This window comes from Talpa europaea (genome assembly GCF_964194135.1).
Source record: "Talpa europaea genome assembly, chromosome: 9".
In the NCBI taxonomy this organism is placed as follows: Eukaryota; Metazoa; Chordata; class Mammalia; order Eulipotyphla; family Talpidae; genus Talpa; species Talpa europaea.
Genome location: NC_140076.1, coordinates 42611043 through 42634732, shown reverse-complemented (window position 1 = coordinate 42634732; position 23690 = coordinate 42611043). Strand labels below are relative to the sequence as shown.

General features: G+C 33.3%; 1 protein-coding gene across 2 annotated transcripts in view; it reads left to right on the top strand.

Moving 5' to 3' along the window:
- Positions 1-23690, top strand: part of PRKACB (protein kinase cAMP-activated catalytic subunit beta) — a gene marked incomplete at both ends in the record, with an annotated part of 112554 nt that overhangs the window by 35647 nt on the left and 53217 nt on the right. Inside the window, one exon of one of the 2 annotated variants that reach the window (XM_084242061.1) lies at positions 16933-17116. The exons of the other annotated variant lie outside the window; for it this stretch is intronic. Coding sequence (XP_084098187.1) covers positions 16933-17116 — 184 coding nt within the window. Of the gene's footprint in view, positions 1-16932; positions 17117-23690 lie in introns of those variants that run through there. 2 annotated transcript variants of the gene reach the window in all.

The window sequence follows — 23690 nt, the reverse complement described above, 5'->3', positions numbered from 1 at the left end:
ATTTCTCAGTGGTAGGAGTAAAGGTGAGAAAAAAATTAGAATCTAAGAAACAAATATAAAAAAGTCATTCTTCTCTTTAATATAAATATGTTTAAAAAAGAGAATAAAAAAATCTGAAAAAATGTCAGTGATAACCTTCTGAGTCCAAAGTAGACCTGAGGAGAGCAGCAAGAGTGGAATAACTTTACCATCACAACCATTCATCTTTGGAATAGCAGTAGGAAACTACAGAACTCTGCCTGGAAAGAGGGAACTTAAGGATTATGGTACAGTCATTCCTTGGTATCCACAGGCAATTCAGGACCCCTGTGGATACAAAAATCCACAGATGTTCAAGTCTCTTCTTAAAATGACTTAGTGTTTGCATTATAACCTGTGGTGTCTCCTCTCATATACTTTAAATCATCTCTGGATTACTTGTAATACCTAAACCTATGTAAATGCTATGTAAATAGTTGTTATGCTTTATTGTTCAGGGAACAATTATAAGGAAAAATGTCTATACATGCTTAGTACAGATGCAGCTAAGTATGTAGTATGTATTTTTTAATCCATGGTTGATTGAACTCAAAGATGCACATTTTGTAGTTTCAAAGAACTCACTGTATTTTATTGGCAAGGGACATAATATTATTAATGAGCCTTTCAGATGATAATACTGTGAACAACTTATAGCTACATGTGACACACTTGATATATCCTCTGTTTCTTATTCAACAGCAATAATACCTGCTTATGAAATTTGACAATATTTTTCTAATCATTTTTCACATTATTCCATCTTTAGTTAAGGAAAATGATATTTACTTCTCATTACCTAGAAATTCTTAAAATGAACTGACATATAGAAAACAGTTGATTTATCTAAAAAGGCGGATAAGAAAAAATACTTCATTTTTGAGTATTAAATAAGTTTCTTTTAGTAGCATGGGGCAGAAACCAATTTCAAACTGGTTAAAACACAAAGGGAATTTTCTAAAGTAACTTAAATTCAAGTGATGAAACTAGCTTTAGGCATTGCATTACTCACAACCTCAAAAGATATTGTTGGATTTATTTATTTGTCTCTGTGTTTCTATCTCTCTGCTTCTCTTTTTGTGTTTTAGCATTGATAAGAATTTTTTCATGGTCTGAAGCTGAAGCTGGAAGTCACTGAAATACTGATTCTGGGAAATCTTATTTCCGTGACCATGCTTGCTCTCAGAAATTGGCCCCGCTCTGCTTTCCAAATATCAAAAAAAAAATGCATCAGACAGGGAGAACTCTTTTTGCACCCAAAACTTCAATAGTAGGAAGTTCAGAAAATATATTTTGTCATCCAGCGTGGTTCAATCATTTGGCCTCTCATTGATATATACCCTCTATTCACCTTTTCAAACAACAATGGCAAACATAATGTGCTGCATCTTATGTAATGATACTCTTCTTCATAGATAACACCCAAATTCTACCCAAAAGAGCACTCAAATTAAATCAGTTCCTGTACCAGTCTCTGTAGGATACTCTTCATTTAACCACAATATCAGTGGTTTTCTACCATCCCATTGCTGAATTACAAAGTTAAGCACCACTGTCATATAAAAAATTATTGGGGAAAGAGGAGAAGGAAAATGATGTGCTTATACATACACACATACATATGCATACACATAGCAGACCAACAGTATTTATGGATAGCTGCTGCATGTCTTGTCTAGAAGTTGGATATATATCTACAAATACAAAACTGTTCTCCACAGCTCATTCCATGTTCTCTTCATCTGCATGTAAACCAGAAGTGTTTCTATTTTGAGATAGTACATCAAACCATCATTCTTCAGTTATTGAGACTGTGGTAGTATTTCCTATCTTGGATTGCTCAACTAGCCTATGTTTTTTATCACTCCATATGTAAATTACAGTGTCCCCTCAAGATCTCCTAGGTTTCAGTCAAATTTCTTTTCTGTCCACATTTTATAGCCAGAACTTACATGAAAATGTGATATATTCAGAATTGAATCACCCAAACAAAACCAGTAACTTTCCTTTTTGCCTATTATTTCAGTGAAATGAGAAGATCAGAATATCCACCTGGAACTCTTAGAATTTTTAGTTCAAGAGTTCATTGTTATGTCCCCTTTGATGGAAGTATCCCTCCCATGAGTATTAAGATTACTAAATCAGCAGAGTGCAAAGACACAGGCACAGCAAGTGGACATATTTCTAATGGATAATTCACTATGATACTGTATTAATTTTTAGCATACTTTTTCATATTTTAATGTCTCTGATATTAGTGTCTCTGATATTCCTTAAGTTGCTGACATTTTGTATTTGCTGTCAGTCAGTGCTTGTGACATACCATCATTATCTATGCATGTTCAAATACAAATTTGGTAGCACCTTGGAAGAGAATTTTGACGTCAGTAATAGAGCACCTCAAAGATAAACAGCTGGGACTACATCAAATTAAAGAGCTTCTGCACAGCAAAAGAGACAGTAACAAAAACAAAGAGAAACCCCACCAACTGGGAGAACATTTTTGCACCCAACACTAATGATAAAGGACTGATCACAAAAATCTGCAAAGAGCTGATGAGACTCAACAACAACAAAGAAAATAATCCAGTCAAAAAATGGGCAGAAGAGCTAAAAAGAAACTTCTCTGAAGAGGAAATGCAAATGGCCAACAGGCATATGAAAAAATGTTCAACATCACTTGCCATCAGGGAAATGCAAATCAAAACTACCATGAGATACCATCTTACACCAGTGAGAATGGCACATATTAAAAAAACTAGCAACAACAAATGCTGGCGAGGGTGTGGAGAAAAAGGAACTCTTCTACACTGTTGGTGGGAGTGCAAACTGGTCCAACCACTGTGGAAAGCTGTGTGGAGATTTCTGGACCTACTAAACATAGAGCTTCTATATGATCCAGCAATTCCACTCCTAGGTATTTACCCAAAGGACACAGAAACATCAATTCCAAAGAACACCTGCACCCCTATGTTTATAGCAGCACTGTTTACAATAGCTAAGCTTTGGAAACAACCCAAATGCCCAAAAATAGATGACTGGATCAAGAAGATGTGGTCCATATATACCATGGAATATTACTCAGCATTCAAAAAAGATAAACACATGCAATTTGCAGCAACATGGATGGCACTGGAAGGGATCATGCTCAGCGAAATAAGTCAAAAAGAAAAAGAAAAATACCGGATGGTCTCACTCATAGCAGGAATCTAGAAAACTTAAATAAGGGACCAGGAAAATGAATAACTATAAGAAAATGAAAATCAAAATCAACAAAAAACTATGAACCAGAGACACTTTTAGGGGGGCGGGGGCGGGAGGGGAGGGATTGGGGTCAGAATGGGGGGGCTGCAACTGTATGGGGAATATAACAATAAAATTTATTATTTAAAAAAAAATACTGCATTCACAGTAGTCTTCATTTTATAAAAGAGAGTGATTGTGTAAAAATACACAATGATATCTTACTCAAAAAACGATTCCAGGTCTCCCTGGTGGCACAGTGGGTTGAGCACAGTGCTGGGAAGCTGTCCCCAGCCTCTGCAGCATGAGCTTGATTCCTGGCCAGCCAGGGAGATTCCCACATGGTGCAGCAGACCTCTCCTATGGTGCCCACTGCTCACCTCAGCAGTGCTTTTGGTCTGTCTGCCTGTTCTGCTCCCCACTCTGTCTCTGGTGAATCCTCTCACCCTCCTGCGCCTCTGGCCTGTACCTCAGCTATTGTATAAATAAAACCAGATAAATAAATAAATCTTTAAAAAGAAAAGATTCCAAAGATTCAGACTCTGAAAGTTTTAGGAATTCTTTAACCAATGTGTTTTTTTTTTTCCATTTTATGTGTACATAATTGATACAAGATAAAAAGTTATGTCTAAAGTCTAAAATATTTAAAGAAAAAAACTTGTAGCTAATAAAGCACTCTCATCATTTCATTGCTACATTTCTCTACCTTTTTCTTAATAGTGTTGCATAAAACAATAGTGATTCTTAGGTCAATGAAATAGGGTAATGAGTTCTTACACTTACGGTTCCTATATCCATGTTTTCTCTGGTTGAAGATATACTGCCATACACTGATGGCTGATAACTTTCTTTCCTATAGCAACTATAAGATTTCAGAGCATTTCAGGTTTTTTGGCAATAACTAAAACAATCTTTAAAAAACAATATTAACTATTTTGTCTTCAATGGCCTTTTTGTACTGGCAATTATGTATTTTAAGTATCTGGCAATATTTAGCACTTTATATGAAATCAGCAAGAAATTAAAATTTTTTTGGCATTCATATTCCCTTCATTTGTGATTATGAAACAACAGAAGTGCCTATTCATTTCTATTAATAGCTTCTTTTTAATAATTCTATGCTTTTGGACGATCTAGGGAATTTTGGTTGAGTTTTTCACTTTATAGGCATATTCTATTAATTTCATGGCTCACCTTTGTCACATATTCCATTATTTTTTATCTAAACTTTAGTTTTTAGTATATAAGCTTAAAGATGAAAAATCTATTTCTCACATATGTTCAAATCAGGAGTCAGTATTTTCTGACTTTTATTGAAAAATAACAAAACATCTTCCTAATTGTAGCTAAAATGGCATATCCCATCTGAATTTCTCCTTAGCAACGTCTTTAAAATGCTTGTAACAACTCCATTAAGTACTGTTATAATAAGAAGCATGAAAGAGGGAAATTTACAGTGAACAGAGCAGTTTTAACTAATTGTAGTAAAAATACCTTACTTTTGCAAATCTTACAAAAACGTATATCATTGTGAATACAATTCTAGATTCTCTCCTAGGACATTAGATTTTTATTTTAAAGATTTATTTATTTATGCATATAAGAGCTGGGGTACAGGCCAGAGATGGGGGGATGGGTGAGAGGATTCACCAGAGACAGAGTGGGGAACAGAACAGGCAGACTGACTAAAATACACTGCTGAGGGAAGCAGCCTTCACCATGTGGGTTTCTCTCTGGCCAGCCGGGGATCGAACTTGTGCTGCAGAGGCTGTGGATTGCTTCATAGTGCGATGCTTAACCCCTTGCGCCACCAGGGAGGCCCTAGGATATTAGATTTTGCCCTGCACTTGAGGGTTCCAAAAATTTAAGCTTTTTTAACTTTACAGTAAATCAGATTTGAGGGAATACCTCTCTCCTGATGCCACACATGACTCCCTTACCACATTTCTCAGGTCCCTAGGATGTAGATACATTTTCCCCATTGTTGCAAGTGGAATTCATTTAATCCAGCATTTTACTGTACCAGTGGCCTGAGGTGATTTCATCTACCATGTAATATCTACATTTGGCACATTTGGTGAGTCATGTCCATTGCCAAACCCTCTAACTCCTGTGGACTTGAGGATAGTATACATGTCAAATTTTTGACTGATTTTCTAGAAACCCCTCATTTGATTTGAGGTGAAGGTGAAATATTTCCTCCACTAAGTAGTGTTACCTGTCTTATGACTGCTCCAGAACAAATCTTTAGGATTCTTCAGCTTCTAACTATGATGTATATTGGTGAATGTTCCTAGATCTGACTTTATAACATCTTAGTTTGTATTTGGCTTACTCCCTTCCTATGGGTGATTAGCACCTATTTTTTCTTCGATTTGGGGGACTGGTCATTTGATGGGAAAATAAAATCATTGTAATACATATTGGTGTTTTGGTATCCACCTAATTACTTTAGCCCTCAGTTTTTTCCTTGAAATTCTGTTCTTGGTTGAGCAAATGATTTTGAGGGCTAATGTGTTCTAGGTCCTATGCTAGGTACCAGGAATGCAAAAACAAACACTTCTACCATAAACATTCAAATGCAATTTGAAGAAAAAATAATACTTTCATAATATTAGAAGCCATAGCTTCTAAATCCCACTTAAATAAAATCCTAATATAAAAACAACTGTTTCATGTTATATGAGATTTTACAAAAAAATTTCACTTTGCCATTATATAGTAACTGTGACTGAATTTATGAAATTAAATATGTAATACAATATTTAATAGTAATTATTCATTAATTTGTTGGTATATTCACATGCAATATTGGAATGATATGGGGGACTTTGTAGGACTTCCTTTTTCATAGAGTTGTATATATAAAGGGAATAGAGAAAGTTTATAAGTGGGAGAATGGGGGATTAGTTTCTAATATGGTGGTCTATATGGGAATTTATAGTTTGGTTTGTATACTTGAAATAATGCTCTTGCATATTTCTAGAATATTCAATTCTCATTTACATAAAGATCGAAAATTGTGGTTTTTTAATGCGTAAAACCTAAGGTAATGACAAAAGAATGTTCTTGGATTTGTATTGTGAAGACTAAATGGCCTCACTCTGCCACCTTCTGGCTGACTCCATAACTTACAGTGCTGTGGACTGAAGGTCATCTAACTGCTGTTGTCCTGGTTGGCACCAGATCTCTTTTGTTGGGCCTGGGAGGTTTCAGATGAGGCAGTTTAAGTTATAATTTTGTTCTGTTGCCTTTGGCTCACATATATCTCTAGTTCTAGGATGTGTCAGACTTTATTAAAATGGGATACTACATGATTATATATGGGGTTCTTTCCTCTAAGAGTATGTAGTTAAAACTACTTTCCAGATACTAAAGTTTCTGCAAATACCACTTGATATTCAACTATATCACGTTTTTAGTTGTTTATCACTGTCACAATAAGAAAATTATTTGCAGAGTGATAAAGAAATGAAAGTTAATGAAATTGCTGCCAAATTTTGAGAGAGAAAATAATGTTAGATTCAATAATTACTTAACCAGAGTTCTAAAATAAGAAGAGAAAAGGGGCCTCCCCCGTGGCGCAGCGGTTTGAGTGTTGCGCTGTGAAGTTGTCCGCAGCCTCTGCAGCGCGGGTTCAATTCCCTGCTGGCCAGGGAGATTCCCCATATGGTGCAGCAGACCTCTCCTGTTGTACCCGCTGCTCCCCTCAGCGGTGCTTTTGGTCTCTCTGCCTGTTCTGCTCCACTCTGTCTCTGGTGAATCCTCTCACCCTCCTGCGCCTCTGGCCTTACCCCAGCTATTGTATAAATAAAAATATATAAATCTTAAAAATAAATAAATAAATTCTTTTTTTTAAAAAAAGAAACCATATGGCTCTTTTCTTTTTTTTTTTTTTTTTTTAGCAATTGCACTCTTAAGCTTTTATCTCAGAAATATGAAGATTCATGTTTGCCAAAATATCTGCACATGAGTGTTTATAATAAAATCTACTGACAATAATCCAAAACTGTAAACAAACTAGATATCTTTCATTGGACAAAAGGTTAAGCAAATTGTGGTATATGTATACCATGGAACATTATTTCTGCCTTTAAAAAGAACAAATTATTGGTATCTGAAAAAAACCTAGATGGATCTCAAGGAAATTATGTGAAAAAAAATCCAAAGATTGTACATTATATATTCCATTCACAAAGTATTCTTTTTTTTTTATAAATTTTATTGTTATATTCCCCATACAATTGCAGCCCCCCCATTCTGACCCCAATCCCTCCCCTCCCACCCCCCCCCCAAAAGTGTCTCTGGTTCATAGTTTTTTGTTGATTTTGATTTTCACTTTCTTATAGTTATTCATTTTCCTGGTCCCTTATTTAAGTTTTCTAGATTCCTGCTATGAGTGAGACCATCCGGTATTTTTCTTTTTCTTTTTGGCTTATTTCGCTGAGCATGATCCCTTCCAGCGCCATCCATGTTGCTGCAAATTGCATGTGTTTATCTTTTTTGAATGCTGAGTAATATTCCATGGTATATATGTACCACATCTTCTTGATCCAGTCATCTATTTTTGGGCATTTGGGTTGTTTCCAAAGCTTAGCTATTGTAAACAGTGCTGCTATAAACATAGGGGTGCAGGTGTTCTTTGGAATTGATGTTTCTGTGTCCTTTGGGTAAATTCCTAGGAGTGGAATTGCTGGATCATATGGAAGCTCTATGTTTAGTAGGTCCAGAAATCTCCATACAGCTTTCCACAGTGGTTGGACCAGTTTGCACTCCCACCAACAGTGCAGAAGAGTTCCTTTTTCTCCACACCCTCGCCAACATTTGTTGTTGCTGGCTTTTTTAATATGTGCCATTCTCACTGGTGTAAGATGGTATCTCATGGTAGTTTTGATTTGCATTTCCCTGATGACAAGTGATGTTGAACATTTTTTCATATGCCTGTTGGCCATTTGTATTTCCTCTTCAGAGAAGTTTCTTTTTAGCTCTTCTGCCCATTTTTGGACTGGATTATTTTCTTTGTTGTTGTTGAGTCTCATCAGCTCTTTGCAGATTTTTGTGATCAGTCCTTTATCATTAGTGTTGGGTGCAAAAATGTTCTCCCAGTTGGTGGGGTTTCTCTTTGTTTTTGTTATTGTCTCTTTTGCTGTGCAAAAGCTCTTTAATTTGATGTAGTCCCAGCTGTTTATCTTTGCCTTCACTATCACTGCTTTGGGTGATGTGTCTGTAAAGATGTCTTTGATGTGCAAATCCCGTAGTGTTTCGCCTATATTTCCTTCTATATATTTTATGGTTTCAGGTCTTATGTCTAGTTCTTTAATCCATTTTGAGTTGATTTTTGTGTATGGTGTGAGGTGGTGGTCAAGCTTCATTCTTTTGCATGTAGCGACCCAGTTTTCCCAGCACCATTTATTGAACAAACTTTCTTTGCTCCAATGCATATTCTTTGCTCCTTTGTCAAAGATTAGTTGACCATAAATCTGTGGGTTTATTTCTGGATTTTCTATTCGATTCCATTGGTCTGTATGTCTGTTCCTGTTCCAATACCATGCAGTTTTGATGATTATGGCTTTGTAGTATAGTTTGAAGTCTGGGAGTGTGATGCCTCCATTCCCTTCTTTTTTTTTCAGGAGAGCTTTGGCTATTCGGGGTTTTTTGTGATTCCCATATGGCTCTTTTCTTAACAAAATCGTTAGTGCTTTTATATCTTGGTTTTGTTACTCTTCAGTATTTTCATTTATCAAACAAAAAATTTTGAGAAAAGTTTTAAATTTTTTAACATGTATTTTCTTTAAATAAGTATGATATACTTCTTAGGGAGAGGTTGGGAGAAGTAAGTAGACTATAGATAGAATATTACACATTTGTGACCTTTTACAACATACTTTACCTCCCTGATTCTTGAAAATGAAATAATAATATTTATCTTAAATATAGGAAAGTGAAATAATACTTAAACTTAGGAAGAAATAAATTTGTGTTAAATGCTTTGAACAATGCCAAACATAGAATGAGTTAACATCATCGATCTTGCAGCTTTTAGAATGTTTCACATTCTTATACATTTTATTTATTTTTATTTTTTTATTTTTAAAGATTTATTTATTTATTTATTTATTTATACAAGCACTGGGTACACTCAGAAGCACGGGAGGGTGAGAGAATTCACCAGAGCCAGAGTGGGGAGCAGAGCAGGCAGACTGAAGTACACTGCTGAGGGGAGCAGCAGGCAGCAGGAGAGGTCTGCGCGCCATGTGGGACCCTCCTCCGGTGGCCGGGGAGCAGCCAGGAATCGAACCGGCACTGCAGAGGCTGTGGGCAGCTTCGCAACCCAGCGCTCAACTGCTGCGCCACCAGGGAGGCCCTCTTATACATTTTATAAGTAAATAGACTCCAAAATATCCTAGACAATAGGTTATATATATATATTTGTTTTGTTTTGTTTTGGTGGGACCCTCGCCGGCTGCTGGGGAATGAACCGACGCTGCAGAGGCTGCAGGCAGCCTCACAGCCCAGCACTCAACTGCTGCGCCACCAGGGGAGGCCCTAAGTTTTATATTTTATTAAAGTTTTACATCCAATTTTAAATTAAAATAGAAAAATTGATGATATTTGAAATAGATATCCTTCTAAAGTAGTGAAGAAATACAGGTGATATGTGGTGCTCAAATAAAGGTCATTTCTGTCTACTCATCTTAGATTTGAGGGTAACTGAGATACTTGAAATAATCTGGAATTAAACTAGAAATTTTAACAGAAGGAAAGATAGAAAAATCCCCAAACATTTGGAAATTGATTGAACACACTTCTGAATAACACACATATTGCAGAAGTCTCAAGAGAAATTTTAAAATATTTTGAACAAAATGATAATGAAAACACATTTTATCCAGTTTGGGGGATTTAGCAAAAACAGTGCTTATAGGATAATTGATATCCTTAAATTTATATACTGGAAAAGAAGAACTATCTAAAATAAAAAATGGTGAGTAATCTTACCATAGAAAACTAGAAAGAAAAGAGCTCTTTAAGCCAAATGCAAACAAACGAAAAGAAATATTACAAATTAGAGCCAAAATCAATAAAATTGAATAGGAAAACAATAAGGGAAAAAAAACCCAAAGTTTGTTATATGAAAAGTTCAATAAAATTGATAAACAGGTATTCAGTATAACCAAGAAGAAAATGTACACAAATAGCCAATATCATTAGTGAAAGATGGATCATCTCTATAGACCCCATGAACACTAAAAATTAATAAAGGAATGCTTTGAAAGCTTTTGATAACTTAGATGAAATGGGCCAATTCCTTTAAAGATATAAATCATCAAAAGATGTATGATGGTATCTCATTGTTCAATAGGTTGTTTTTATTTGCAATTATTTAGAGTGACAAATGATATGAGCATTTTTTTCATGTTATTTGCCATCAATATCTTTATCTGGTGTCTCCTCAGATCTTTTATCAACTTCTTAACTGGATTGTTTGTTATAATACACAGTCTTCTACACAAGTAGAAATAGCTAATCTGAATAAGTCTTAAAAATTGAATCAATGATTTTATTTAAATTGCAATAAAAATTTTTATTGCACTAATGTTCATTTACATTGTTGGTTATAGATTATATAAATTGTTGCTAATAAATAACTAATTTCCAAAAAGCAAATATCAGAACATATTAATTCACTGGTGAATTCTACCAAATAAAAATTATAAGATAACAAACAAAATACCACTGTGCATCTCTTAAAATGGCTAAAATTAGAGAAACATGTACACACACACACACACACACACACACACACCCAACTGCTAATTGCTGACAAGGCTGCAGAGCAGTAGGCATTTTTTTTTTATTGTTGGTACTATGAAAATGGTACAACCACTTTGGAAGACATTTTGACAATTTTTTGCAAAGATACATCATTTTACTCTACAATCCAACAGTCGCACTCCTAGGAATGTACTTCTCTAATTTAAAAACTATGTCCACACAAAAGCATGCACATACAAGTTTATCGCATATTCATTCCTAATTGCTAAAAACTAGAAAGAACTAAGATGTCATTGGTAGGTGAACACATAAACTGTGGTACATCCATATGATGAATGTTATTTGGCCCTAAAGTCACAAGAATGCTTGAATATTAAATGCATATTGCTAAGTGATAAAAAGCAGTCTGAAAAGTTTGCATAGTGTGTGATTCCAATTACCTGACATTCTAGACAAAGCAAAACTTGATACAGTAAAAAGGTCAGTAGATGTTAAGGGAAGCACAGGGGATTTATTAAGATGGTAATCTAGTCTGTATGACACATTTTTCTGGATCCAGGACATTTTGCTTATGTCCAAATCCACAGCACTTATAATACAAAGAGTAATCTTAATGTATGCAAAATTTAAATATCTCAATTTAGAAAATTGAGGGACACTCAAAATACAGAATGTGATCAAGCAATCTGTGTTACAAATGTATGAAACTGCCTCATTTTATGAAGGTAAAAGATGCTGACATAAATAAACTTGGAAATAAGTAGAAACTGTTAGTCTAGAGACAAAAGAAACTACATAAATAGTATACTATAGATGATAGTTTTTTCCCCCCCATGGGAATAAATTCATTAACAATTCTAATATTGCTGTATGGATACACTGAAATTAAACAAGAAAGAAAAACGTATGCTGTGTAAGTCAGATTTCTTAGTGTTGGGTTGGGAATTTTCAGATAAGAAAGGCAGAAAAACAAATGAATCATGAAGTAATGGATTAGAATTAGAGATATCAGGATAACTCATATAGTTAAAACTTATTATAGGCACAGATTGTTACAAATAGAAATAGTTACAGATGTGAGCATATATACACATATTTCTTTGCTTTGTCAGCTGAGACCCTAGAAGCAACACTACCCTAGTGGTAATGAGCACCCCTGGTTTCCAGATCTTGGTTTCTAACACCATTCTCAAATAAAAGGAACTCTAGCACTACCTGAAGAAATAGCTAATTCTAGGATTGGGGCAGAAAATATGAAAAATGAACATGCACCATTTTTAGTGCTAGAAAGTAGTCAACTGTAATGTGGTATCCTGGATGAGGTTCTAGAACAGAAAAAGGAAATCTGAATAAACTATGGGCTTTGGTTAACAGTGGATCTGCTCAACATTAGAAATCAGTAATTTTAACCTACCTAATTTGAAGGCTAATGAAGTAAAACCATATGATCCTATTAACAGGCACTGCTAAAACATTAGATAATATTCAGCATCTAAGATAAAAATGTTCAGTGAACTAGGGAAAGAAGAAATTTCATTATCTCAGAAAGGGACATCTAACAAACCAATGTCTATAGATGCCACCATAATTAACAAGGAAAAATGAACATTTTCTCACAATGGAGATGAGGCAAGGTTGTTCACTTTCACCACTCTTTTTCAACATTGTACTGGAAGTTCTAGCCAGTGCACTATGACAAGAAAAGTAAATCAAAAGCATAGAGATCAGAGAGGAAAAACATAAAACTGCATGTATTCAAAGATAGCATGATTGCCTATGTATAAAGACCTTTTTATTTTTGAGTTATTTTGCTTAGCATAATCTCTTCTAGTTGGATATGTCAAGCTTTCATCTTTTTTATAGCTGAGTAGTATTCCATTTTGTGTGTATATGTGTGTGTGTATGTGTGTAAGTGTGATATCTTAATCTACTCGTGTGTCATAGAACATTTGGTTGTTTCCATTATATAACTTGGCTACTGTAAACAGTGCTGCAAAAGGAATAAAAAAAGTAAAAACAGAACAAAAATATCTATAGAAAGAAAAGGGTCCTAAAACTAATAGTTTAACAAGATTGCTGAATACAAGGTTAATAAATAAAATGCCATGTTTCTATATACTGGTAATGAAAATTATAAGCATCTTTTAAAGTATCCTTTTATTATAGCTTCAATTAAAAAAAATGCTAAGTCTAACAAAAATATGTGCAGGATCTGTTATGCTGAAAACTATAAAGAACTAATGAAAGAAATCAAAGACTCATGTATATGAAGACATATACTAGAGCATGGATTGAAAGAGTCAAAATAATGAAGACATCTTTTCTCCCAGTATACACAACTTCAGTAGTCCCAGCAAGATTTTTTTTTTGAGGTAACAACATTGGTTTGCAACACTGTATTTAACTTAGAGGTATAGGATCACACGCTTGAAGGCACCCATAGTTCACCATCATATTCCATTATGCCCCCTCCCCACTTTGCTTTTCCCCTCTTCTCCCTATGATAGCCTCAATTCTACAGTCAAATTTCTAGGTTTTGTCATTGGTTTGGTTTTATCTGACCTTTGGTTTTGTTTCTCTGTATTCACATATAAATGATACCATGTTGTATTTTTCTCCATCCGACTTATTTCCCTTAGCGTAATTCAGTTCCATTCATGTTATTGCAAATGGCAGGAGTTTTGTTGTTGTTTTTATATATCTCAGTTGTATTCCATTGTGTGTATTTGTGTGTGTCTGTGTGTGTGTGTACAAAATTTCCTAATCCACTCATCTGTCTTGGGTACTTAGGTTGTTTCCATAATTTAGCTGTAGTAAATAGCGCTGCAGTGAATATAGGCATGCATATATTCCTTTGAATTAGTTCCAGTAGATACCTGTAAGTGGACTTGCCGGATCTTATGGTAGATCTATTTTTAATATTTTGAGATATCTCCATACTGTTTTCCATAGGGACACAACCAGTCTACATTCCCACAAATAGGGTTTCTTTTTCTCCACATCCTCACCAGCACCTGTTTCTGGTCCCACCTCCTATTATCCTTTCATTCCCACTTCCACTCCTGTGATTGAAAAATGCTGCATTGGAAAAAAATGTTTACTTTTTGTGGTAACATAGTGTAAGAGAGGCACTGATATAGGAACTAGAAAACCTAGATGAATTTGGGCAAGTTACTTACTGTTTATTAATGTGTTTTCTCATCTTAAAGTAGGGATAATACCTGTCATGCTTACTTCATTTGCAAAGTTCTGATGAGCCAATGGAAATCATTTTATATTTTATAAAGTGCTTGGTAAATGTAAGGTATTAACTACTATTAAATGTAAGAAATAAGTCAATATTTATGATTAACTATTAATAGATTATAAGATATGCTATTAAAACAAAATTTGGGTACATGGCTACACATCTTAGTACAAATTAAATACCATATGGAAGAATAACAAATAATATACTTAAGATTGATTTGAATTATAAAGGAATTTTGTTAAAGCTGTAGTTATTTCTTTCTAACAGTAGATGCCAGTAGAGTTCTTTTTAATAAAGATTAAATCCCGTAACAACATCCATAGCAACAGCTTCCTGGTCACATTACCATATATAGAATTGCTCAGAGGCCTAAAGATTGTATTTTCTATAAAGACTAATAAATATGAAACACTTTCATTGGGAAAATAGGTGCAGATTTCAAATATAATGTTTTCAAAACACTCATCTAGTAAATTTTTTCCCCCATTTTTTATTGGAGTAATTTTGTTGTAAAGCTTATGCATTGTTTTACCTAGGAATTTGGAATATCTGTACCGATTATCATCAAGCAACATTGAATATAAATCTGATTAGACACGTATTAAAAATGAATATAGTGGGGCTGGAATGTTAGAATTAGTTTATGCATTTGACAAGGAAGTATCAGTGTAATAGTTTGGGGAGGTTAATAAGTCAGATGTGAGTGATTGAGTGATTGGAAGCAGGGAAACCAAGAGGTAATTTTAGAAACTCACATTTGCATTAATAAAAATAAGTGAAAATAGAACTCAAAGAAGGAAATAATTTTATAACTGAATATAGAACAAAAGGAGTCCAATGAAAATTATTTCCAGTTGCACTACCTATGAACAACTTGGTGCTTATTGGATAAATTACAAATACAACCTACCCATAAATAAAATCAAGACATTTTCAATTGTTTGATTATTCTCCTTAGGCCTTTAATTTGTTCATAATGAACAAATACTTTCTTAGGCTAACATATATTTATTGAATATGTAATACATAATATTTATGAATTGAAGTAATTCACAATTTGCAACATAGATATAAACAAGGAATTTTAATATGAGATTATGAGATCAGTGGAGACAAAAGAGAGAAGAGTTTACTTTTCTAGGAATTACGTGGGAGTCTTCAGTGGCATTTGTGGTGAGCCTTGAGCTAGAATTTTTCCCAAGAGAAGGAGTCAAAGAATTCAGGAATTTTAACTGTTTTTGCCCATATACCATTAGTTTATTCTCTGTAGGTGTTTATTGAAGACTTATTAGACACTTATTCAGTGGTTTTATTTTTTCATGAAACACTGTCAATTGTTAAATGAGTCATACACATGATTTTTAGATGCAAAGTTGCAAATTAAGTTTAGTCATAAAGGTAGTGTTGCTAGTTAGTTATTTAGATAATACTAATTTTATTACACAAAACAAAGTGTACCCAAGTGAGCTGTTATTTGGCAAAATTCTTTAGTTAATGTTTCCTTTGTGTGTGTGTGTGTCCTAATATGATTACATTGTTGTTCCTATTTATTCTATTTGTCAAGCAGGAAATATGTATGAACATATTTTTTAGATCAATTTTTAAAGAACCCCTCCCTCTCTTCTTTCTTTTTCTTTCTTATTATTTAGTTTCCAAAGTGAAAAGCCATACAAATTTCCCATTCTTTAATTAGTTTCAAGAGGGAAGTACTCAAAATCATTGTTGAATAATCACAGGTTACTTTTTTAACCCTACAAATGGACAATGGCAAATTTTATTTACTTTTAATTTAAAGAGGTATTTGAAACTGAGTCCTAGTTCAAGGATGAAGTTAGCAGTAGTCCTTAGTGTTACATTTTAAATATTAACATATCTGCATCAACTAGAAGAACTTTTTTTAGTTGAAATTTCTTGCTGTGACTGATTTTATATAATATTAAATCTTACAGTCTGCTGCTCAGCAGATTGCAAGTTTGATAATCAATGCTAACATGCTAAGTTTTTGTAGTTCCTGTATTTATTAGACTTAAATCAATGAGTTAGCAACATTCAGTTCTTTTTTTAAAATGCTATTTCAGACCTTTTTCTCAGTTATAACACACGTTATAAATTTCTTTTGCAAGAATTTTGTAATGATATTCATTCCATGTCACTTTTTGGTGAAAAGTTAGTTGTTTATAAATGATCACACAATCTGTATATTAGCTAATTTCCTGGGGGGGAATACCTTTTTAACATATTTGGAAGAGTTTTTTGGTCTTCAATTGTTTGCATACGGTTATAATGCATATTTAACTAGTTTTCATTAAAAAATTTTTTAGCCTGTAATCTATATAAAATCTATTTTTAATGCTCTCATTATCATGCATAATTAATAGTAAAACATCATTCTACACAGAGCCTTTTAGGGCAATATTACAAGTCTTTTAAAATCCTCATCTCAAGTTGAGATGGAGAGTTTTGCTAAGAAAGTCTAAGTAATGTGCTGTTTTATATTAACAGGAAACAGAACAGCAGTAGTGGTTTGAATACCCTGCAAACAGGAAGTTTGACACATGCATAGCTCTTAGCTTCTGTGTAAGAAGTTGTTGAGCTCCTTCTGGAAATACTTTCAGTTACTTTAAGTAAAGTGTAAATACACATGAATGGCAGCTTATAGAGAACTGCCCTGTAACCAGTGTACAGGTACAACTACTCTTCAGAAATTGGAAGGTTTTGCTAGCCGATTATTTCACAGACACTCTAAAGGTGCTGCACATGATCAGAAAACAGCTCTGGAAAATGACAGCCTTCATTTCTCTGAACATACTGCCTTATGGGACAGATCAAGTAAGTTTTTCTTTTGATGATACATTATAACTAGAAGCTAAAATATTAATTGGAGTTTAAAATCGAGCATAGAGAACTGTGTTTTGTCTGTTGATTTGCACAAGACACACAGTTGAAAAATTACACAGAAACTTGATTAGAAGTTTAACTAAACATGTTAGTTCATGTTTTGTTTTATATATGACTGTTTAACTTGAATATCAATGGCAAAATTTTCTCAATAATTCTTACATTATTTCTAGTAGTGTGTGTATGTTATTGTTATTTGATTTTGCTTTTTGTTCTTATATAAAAATAAAATACCTAAAATAAAAACACAATGATCAGTTTACTTTTTAAAATTTCTTATATTTATAAACTTTATATTTTGAAAGGGACAAAAAACCTTTGAATTTATAGTTAAATTTCTGTTATGTTTGCCATCTTCTATTTTTAAATGCATGTATGAAAGTTCACTTTCACAAGCAGGTTTTTCTAATATAAAGGCATACTTTGATTATTCTATCTGAAATCTTGTATTAATAACATATCAAAAACTTTTATGTTATAATTCGTTAAAGGGAGGAGAGTTGTTTATACATACATTACATTCTTTCCAGGCATGTTAAAATGTTTGGACTAACTGCTTTGCTAAAATGAAGATATGTAACCATTTTTGGTGACATGCACTTTAAAAGATAAGTTTCACAATAAACAATACCAGTGCCTCCATTTCACATCTCACCTTGGACCCTCCCCAAAGTATTTTTGTCACTCTGATTAAAGGAACAATAGAATTACCCTTGGTGCTTTTGCCCTTTTTGGTGTGTTTGTTTGATCATCAAATAGCTCTAAGTTTTGCCTCTCTTTCTGTTTCCATTGCAGTTATGGAAGAAAACTCAGTTTAAGAGAAATAAGTTAAGACTGATTTATAAAATTAACTTCTAAGTTTTTACAACTTCAAGCTATTTTAGGGGAAAAGTGAAAGACATATTTGTTCATTTTTTTATTTTTATTTTTTTATTTGTTTTTTACTCTGAAGGTTGATTACTTGTAATTAATCCTTACTATATATTTTGGTGAAAATAAGAAATCACCTAACTTCAAGATAATAAACTGTTGGATATCAAAATGATACATTATTAAAATTTCTCATGGCAAAAGTTTATTACTCATCCTTGTTATTTACTTTTGTAAAATTGCAGTTTTCTAAGGCCTTTGGAAATACTTTTTATGCATTTTAAAGATACTTTAGTTAAAAGTTAAGTGACAAATGAAGATAGTATTTGTGTTTCATTAATACCTGTTCCTCCAAACAGTAGGTGTTTAGAAAATGTATCTCAAATGGATGGGTATCATGGGCTTTTAATAATTGACAGTTATATTTAAATTTTACTCTTCCTATTTTTCAAAATGTGTGAGGACTTTGATGCTTTCTGAGACAATCAAAATCTAGAAATGAAAGGTAATATCAAGAGCCATGATTTATTTTAGAAAAAACAGACTTATGAAACGTTGTAAATTTTTTTCTTTATTGTGATGTCACAAAATAAATAGGAACATTATAACCCAAGTAAAATTAGGTGTAAACTTTGTAACCCTGTAATTACGTAATGTGCTTAATGTAAGAAATACTTCAAGAATAACTGAATGTTCACTATTATTTTTTCACTTTTCCCTCTCATTTGTTTCCCCAAATTATCAAAATAAGCACATTAATTTTATATATATAATGAAGAGTACTGTAAACATGAAACTCTATTTTCTTATTATGGAATGTGTTGATGTAGAAGAGAAAACACTAATGCAACAGAAAAAGAAACCCTATTTCAGAATTCCAAAGCTAACTTTGGTGGTGAAAACACATATTTTTAGTCATTTATAGAATGAGTTATGGAAGGATTTTTTTGTAAATGAAGTTTTCATATGCAAGCCACATTCTTTAAAGCTACTTAAAGAAGTTTTACATGCATGAGTTATTTGTCAAGAAAACAGAATGTTATATCTCCAATAATAAATAAGCTAAATATATGTATTCCAAAAGTCTTATTTTAATAAATCAACTTAGCACAGAAACTATATGTAATTAAAAAAAATTTCGTTCATGAACTATGAGTAAAAATTTATCAATTTATGCAAGTTTGAATTGTAGCAAATTTTAATTCAAGTTTCTTTTTTCTTTTATAACATTAAATAGAGGAAGAATTGTAGAATAAAAGTCACACAGTGATTTCCAGGTGCCTTTAATGTGTTTCATCTTTCACTCTAAATTAAGTAACAGGAATTCCTGTTGATAACAAATATTTAACAACTGATTCCATGCACATGCAAGTACATGATTTCAAAAGACTGGAAGAATTTTGCTTTTTGTTCTTAGAATGAATGGAGTATTGACACTCATTGAATTCTCTTTCTAGTGTATTTGTTATGGTTAGCTTTTTAATGTTCCTTTAATTATAAATGGTTTGTTGAGTTATACAGTGCTGAACTTGATCGAAGCTTTGCACATTTTAAATCATGGACTTTATTTTTTTAAAACATGGACTTTTAAAAGTTAATGAATATATGATAACAATATTTTTAAGGGCTGAATAGGTCAATACCACCCAACAATTTACTGTGTTCATTTCCCATAAATTAATGGGGTATTTCTCTGACAGACACAAATTGGTGTTAGTGCGTCTGAGATTTAATGCTTCTTTGAACAAATGAGCAATTTTGTATATAGATTTCTTCAGGTAGAATCAGATAGCTAAACTGGTTATAATAGACCACTTTATCTAGTTAATTTTATCTTTTTGAAACTCATAATCATTAAGACAATTCATTTCCTTGCTATTTCTTAGTCCACTGAATCTGTGTCACTGTCAAGTCTAAGCTTTCTTAGTCCACTGAATCTGTGTCACTGTCAAGTCTAACTTTCCCCATTATCCTTTTATCTACTTTTTTCTGTCTGCGTCTATTCCATAAGCTTATTGGTAAACTTTCTAAATGTTTACTGTATCATGGTATGAAGTTAGGCTGTGGGAAAAAAGAAAATCTAATTTTACCTTCAAATACAAGAGTAGGAAGAACAAACATACAAACAACATAATAATCAAGACATAATGAAATAGCTGCTTAAAAATACATAAATAACATTGTTGGTGTTCAGCTTAAGAAGAGATTAATAATAAAGATCAGATGGGATCTTTAAAATTGCTGGAGAATGAATAGCATTTTGTGACACGGAGAAAGAAGAAAACTTTATTATAAGACAACATGAAATTCTGAAAATTAGGGATTGCTTAAAAGATTTAGTAAAGTATTGTCTGGAAGGGTAGTTTGTTGATGATCTTTGAAAGCTTTCTATTAGCTATTCAGCATTTTGTGTTACATTCTAATAGTAGGGAGTTGCTGAAGTTTTTAAAAGAAAAAATGCATAGGTTTATGTATTTATCTACTATACCTTTTTATTTGTGCTGAGCACTTAATTTGAACTTTCAGAATACCATTTATTCACTACATGAACATGGTAATGAAGAGGCAGCCAATGGATTCTGTTTATTATGGAACAGTGCTTGTTTAAGAGTTTTTTTCTGCCTGTAATTCCCTTTTAGCTACTTCCACCAGTGGTGAGGTTTGCTTAAAGCTCTGCTCAAATATTATCTCTAACAAAATTATTTTATTCCTCTGCCCTTCATCCTTATTAGGATTCATGATCTCTTCCTATGTTCTTATATCTTCTTATGCTCACTTCTATTATAGTTTATTTTATAGTATTAAAAGTTATATTAGTGCTATAAATTACCAAACTCCCCTATTTGACCTTGAATCCCTAGAAGACATAGAACTTGTTAGTTTATTTTGGTATTGCCAGCATAGTCCTCAATAAATGTTTTTTTTTTTTTTAATAGAGGCATGTTTTAATTTATTTATTTATTTGTTTGTTTGTTTGTTTTGTTTATACATGCACTGGGTACAGTCAGAAGCGCGGGAGGGTGAGAGAATTCACCAGAGCCAGAGCGGGGAGCAGAGCAGGCAGAAGGACCGAAGTGCACTGCTGAGGGGAGCAGCGGGCGGCAGGAGAGGTCTGCTCACCATGTGGGACCCTCCTCTGGTGGCCGGGGAGCAGCCGGGGATCGAACCGGCGCTGCAGAGGCTGCGGGCAGCTTCGCAACCCAGCGCTCAACCGCTGCGCCACCGGGAAGGCCCAATAAATGTTTTTTAAATTAACATTGAATATACTACTGTCTCACACTAACAAACTTCCTATATTATTTACTATGTGTAATCTCTGTAATTTTTTTTAAAGGCCTGTGGCAATTAATCAAAAACAGTAAAATCATCCCCAGATAAATACCCCATGCCATAGGTACTGAACTTTTCAGTGTTATCTGTGTATTTTTATCATTATTTGTTAATAAGAATTTGAGTAATCAGATTGTATAGTAAAAATGTTTAAATGATTTGAAATTAGAAAATATTTTCATGGGCTTTTTAGTAATGCCAAGTGTTATATCATGTGTACTAATGTGTGAGAAGTTAGTACTTGTGTGTATTTTTCAAGAAGGACCATTATACAGAGAGAAGAAGGAAGATTAAGTGTATTCACTAGGTAGTGTCTGTGACTGAAACTATAGTTCAAGTCTAGCAACATTAGTATCACTTGGGAACTTGTTGAAAATAAATCTCAGGTGCCATATAAAACTAAATTGTAGAATCTTCATTTTAAACAAGATGACCCAGCTGATTCATCGGCATAGTAAAGTTTGAAAAGTACTTTTTGTCCCTAATAGCATTTTAATCTGATAACCAAATAATATATCTTCATTGGAGAAAATTTGGAAACCATAGACAGGAACAAAGAAAAAGTAAGAACCATATAATCCCACGCAAAAATAACCATAGTTAATGATTTTTATACGCAATCTATTTTGTGTATAGATGCACGAGTTTCCACCAACATCTAAATTTAGATCTTTCTGTACAGTGTGTTTTAGAACTTTTTTCCTTATCATAGAGTTGTTCTACAGTACCTTTAGAGATGGTTGGTTTTTATTCATTCATAACTATGTACCACAATTTATTTAACCATCTAGATTGTTGTAAATATTTTGTTGCACAAAAAAAAATATTGTAGGTAAATCTTTGTGCATATCATTATTTTTATATTTTGTACCACAAATTTGAAGAACTACTGTGATCATACTGATTGTAGAATTGTGCTAAAGAGTTGCATCCTAGATACATGTAGTATATCCTTTTGGAGTTAAACTTGTTTCAGTATTCAGAGAAGACATGTTTTGATTCATTTGTATAATTATTCTGGTTCATCAAGCATGCTTTATTTTCTCTTTTATTAGTGTTTATCAAAATTTTCTCACTTCTCAAAATTAATCAATTTTTATCAGTGAATAACTGAAAGGTACTTTTTAGTTGCTGAGCAGAACATTATCCTTAAGTGTTTCTTGATACTCATCATAATATCTAGCCTAGTTGGAGATTCAGTTGTACTATGAAGTATATTCCATAATTCTGATTGTGCATTATAGCAATAACTCTTACCAAATAACTTCCACATTCTCTGGGTGGAATATTGTATACATTACCACAGAAACATTTACTATCTTTTAGCCATCATTCCAAGCACATTGCATATATTATGTATATAATCCTTTCAACCCAGTAAGATAGGTAATATCGTTACTCATGTCATATAGATGAAGAGATGCCTCACATTGAGGAAAAGTAATTTCTTTCAGGTTGTATACCTAGAAGATGAAATATGAACCCAGGTAATCTGTGTTCAAAGTCTATGCTCTTAGGCACTAAGCTATGAAATTTTTCTCTGTGTACATAAGAACAGGTCTCTGATTCCTATAGCAACAATTTATGTCTGAAGTTTCTTATTAGATACAGAGACAGAGTGGACATTATCAGAACCCAGAAGACCATTAGACTAGTCATGAACTTGAAAATAGCTGTCATCAGAAGGGTTAGTGTCATAATCCTGAAAGACACAGCACAACATGCAGGATCTTGATCTTTTAAAATTGTGGCTTTTGGGTTTCTAAGTTTAGGTATTTTGATCTTTCAGGACTTAACATTTGGGATGGTAGCATTCGGGCTTGTGTGTTTCAGGCCATGGCCAACAGTGCATCCAAAAGGATAAATGATGAAACTGGAAGAACGATGTGTTCTCTGAGAGAATGAATATTATATGCAAGTCCTGAAACAATGACTGCTTTTAGCCCTGGGGTCTGGTTATAGTCATATGACAAGTATGATGTACAAATAAGGCCTCATCTTTTGAATATTCAAATTAATCACTGATACCATCTATTCAAATTAATAGGACTTCTGGGTTTCTCTTTTCTAGGGGTCTTCTACCAGTCCCCTTCAAGTACTATTAAACTCCTAGGAGTTCACTCACTTCAGAGAGGCTACTATTATTTCCAAGTGTTAAATGAAGAACGAAATGGGTATCTTGGTAATAAATTTTAACAAATCTTTGCCTAATTAAAGGTAATGACTTTTATCCAGTGCTTTCATCTAGAAATCTTTTTATTTTTTTGAGTTGACTTTTATATATGATATGAAGTATGGAGTGAAG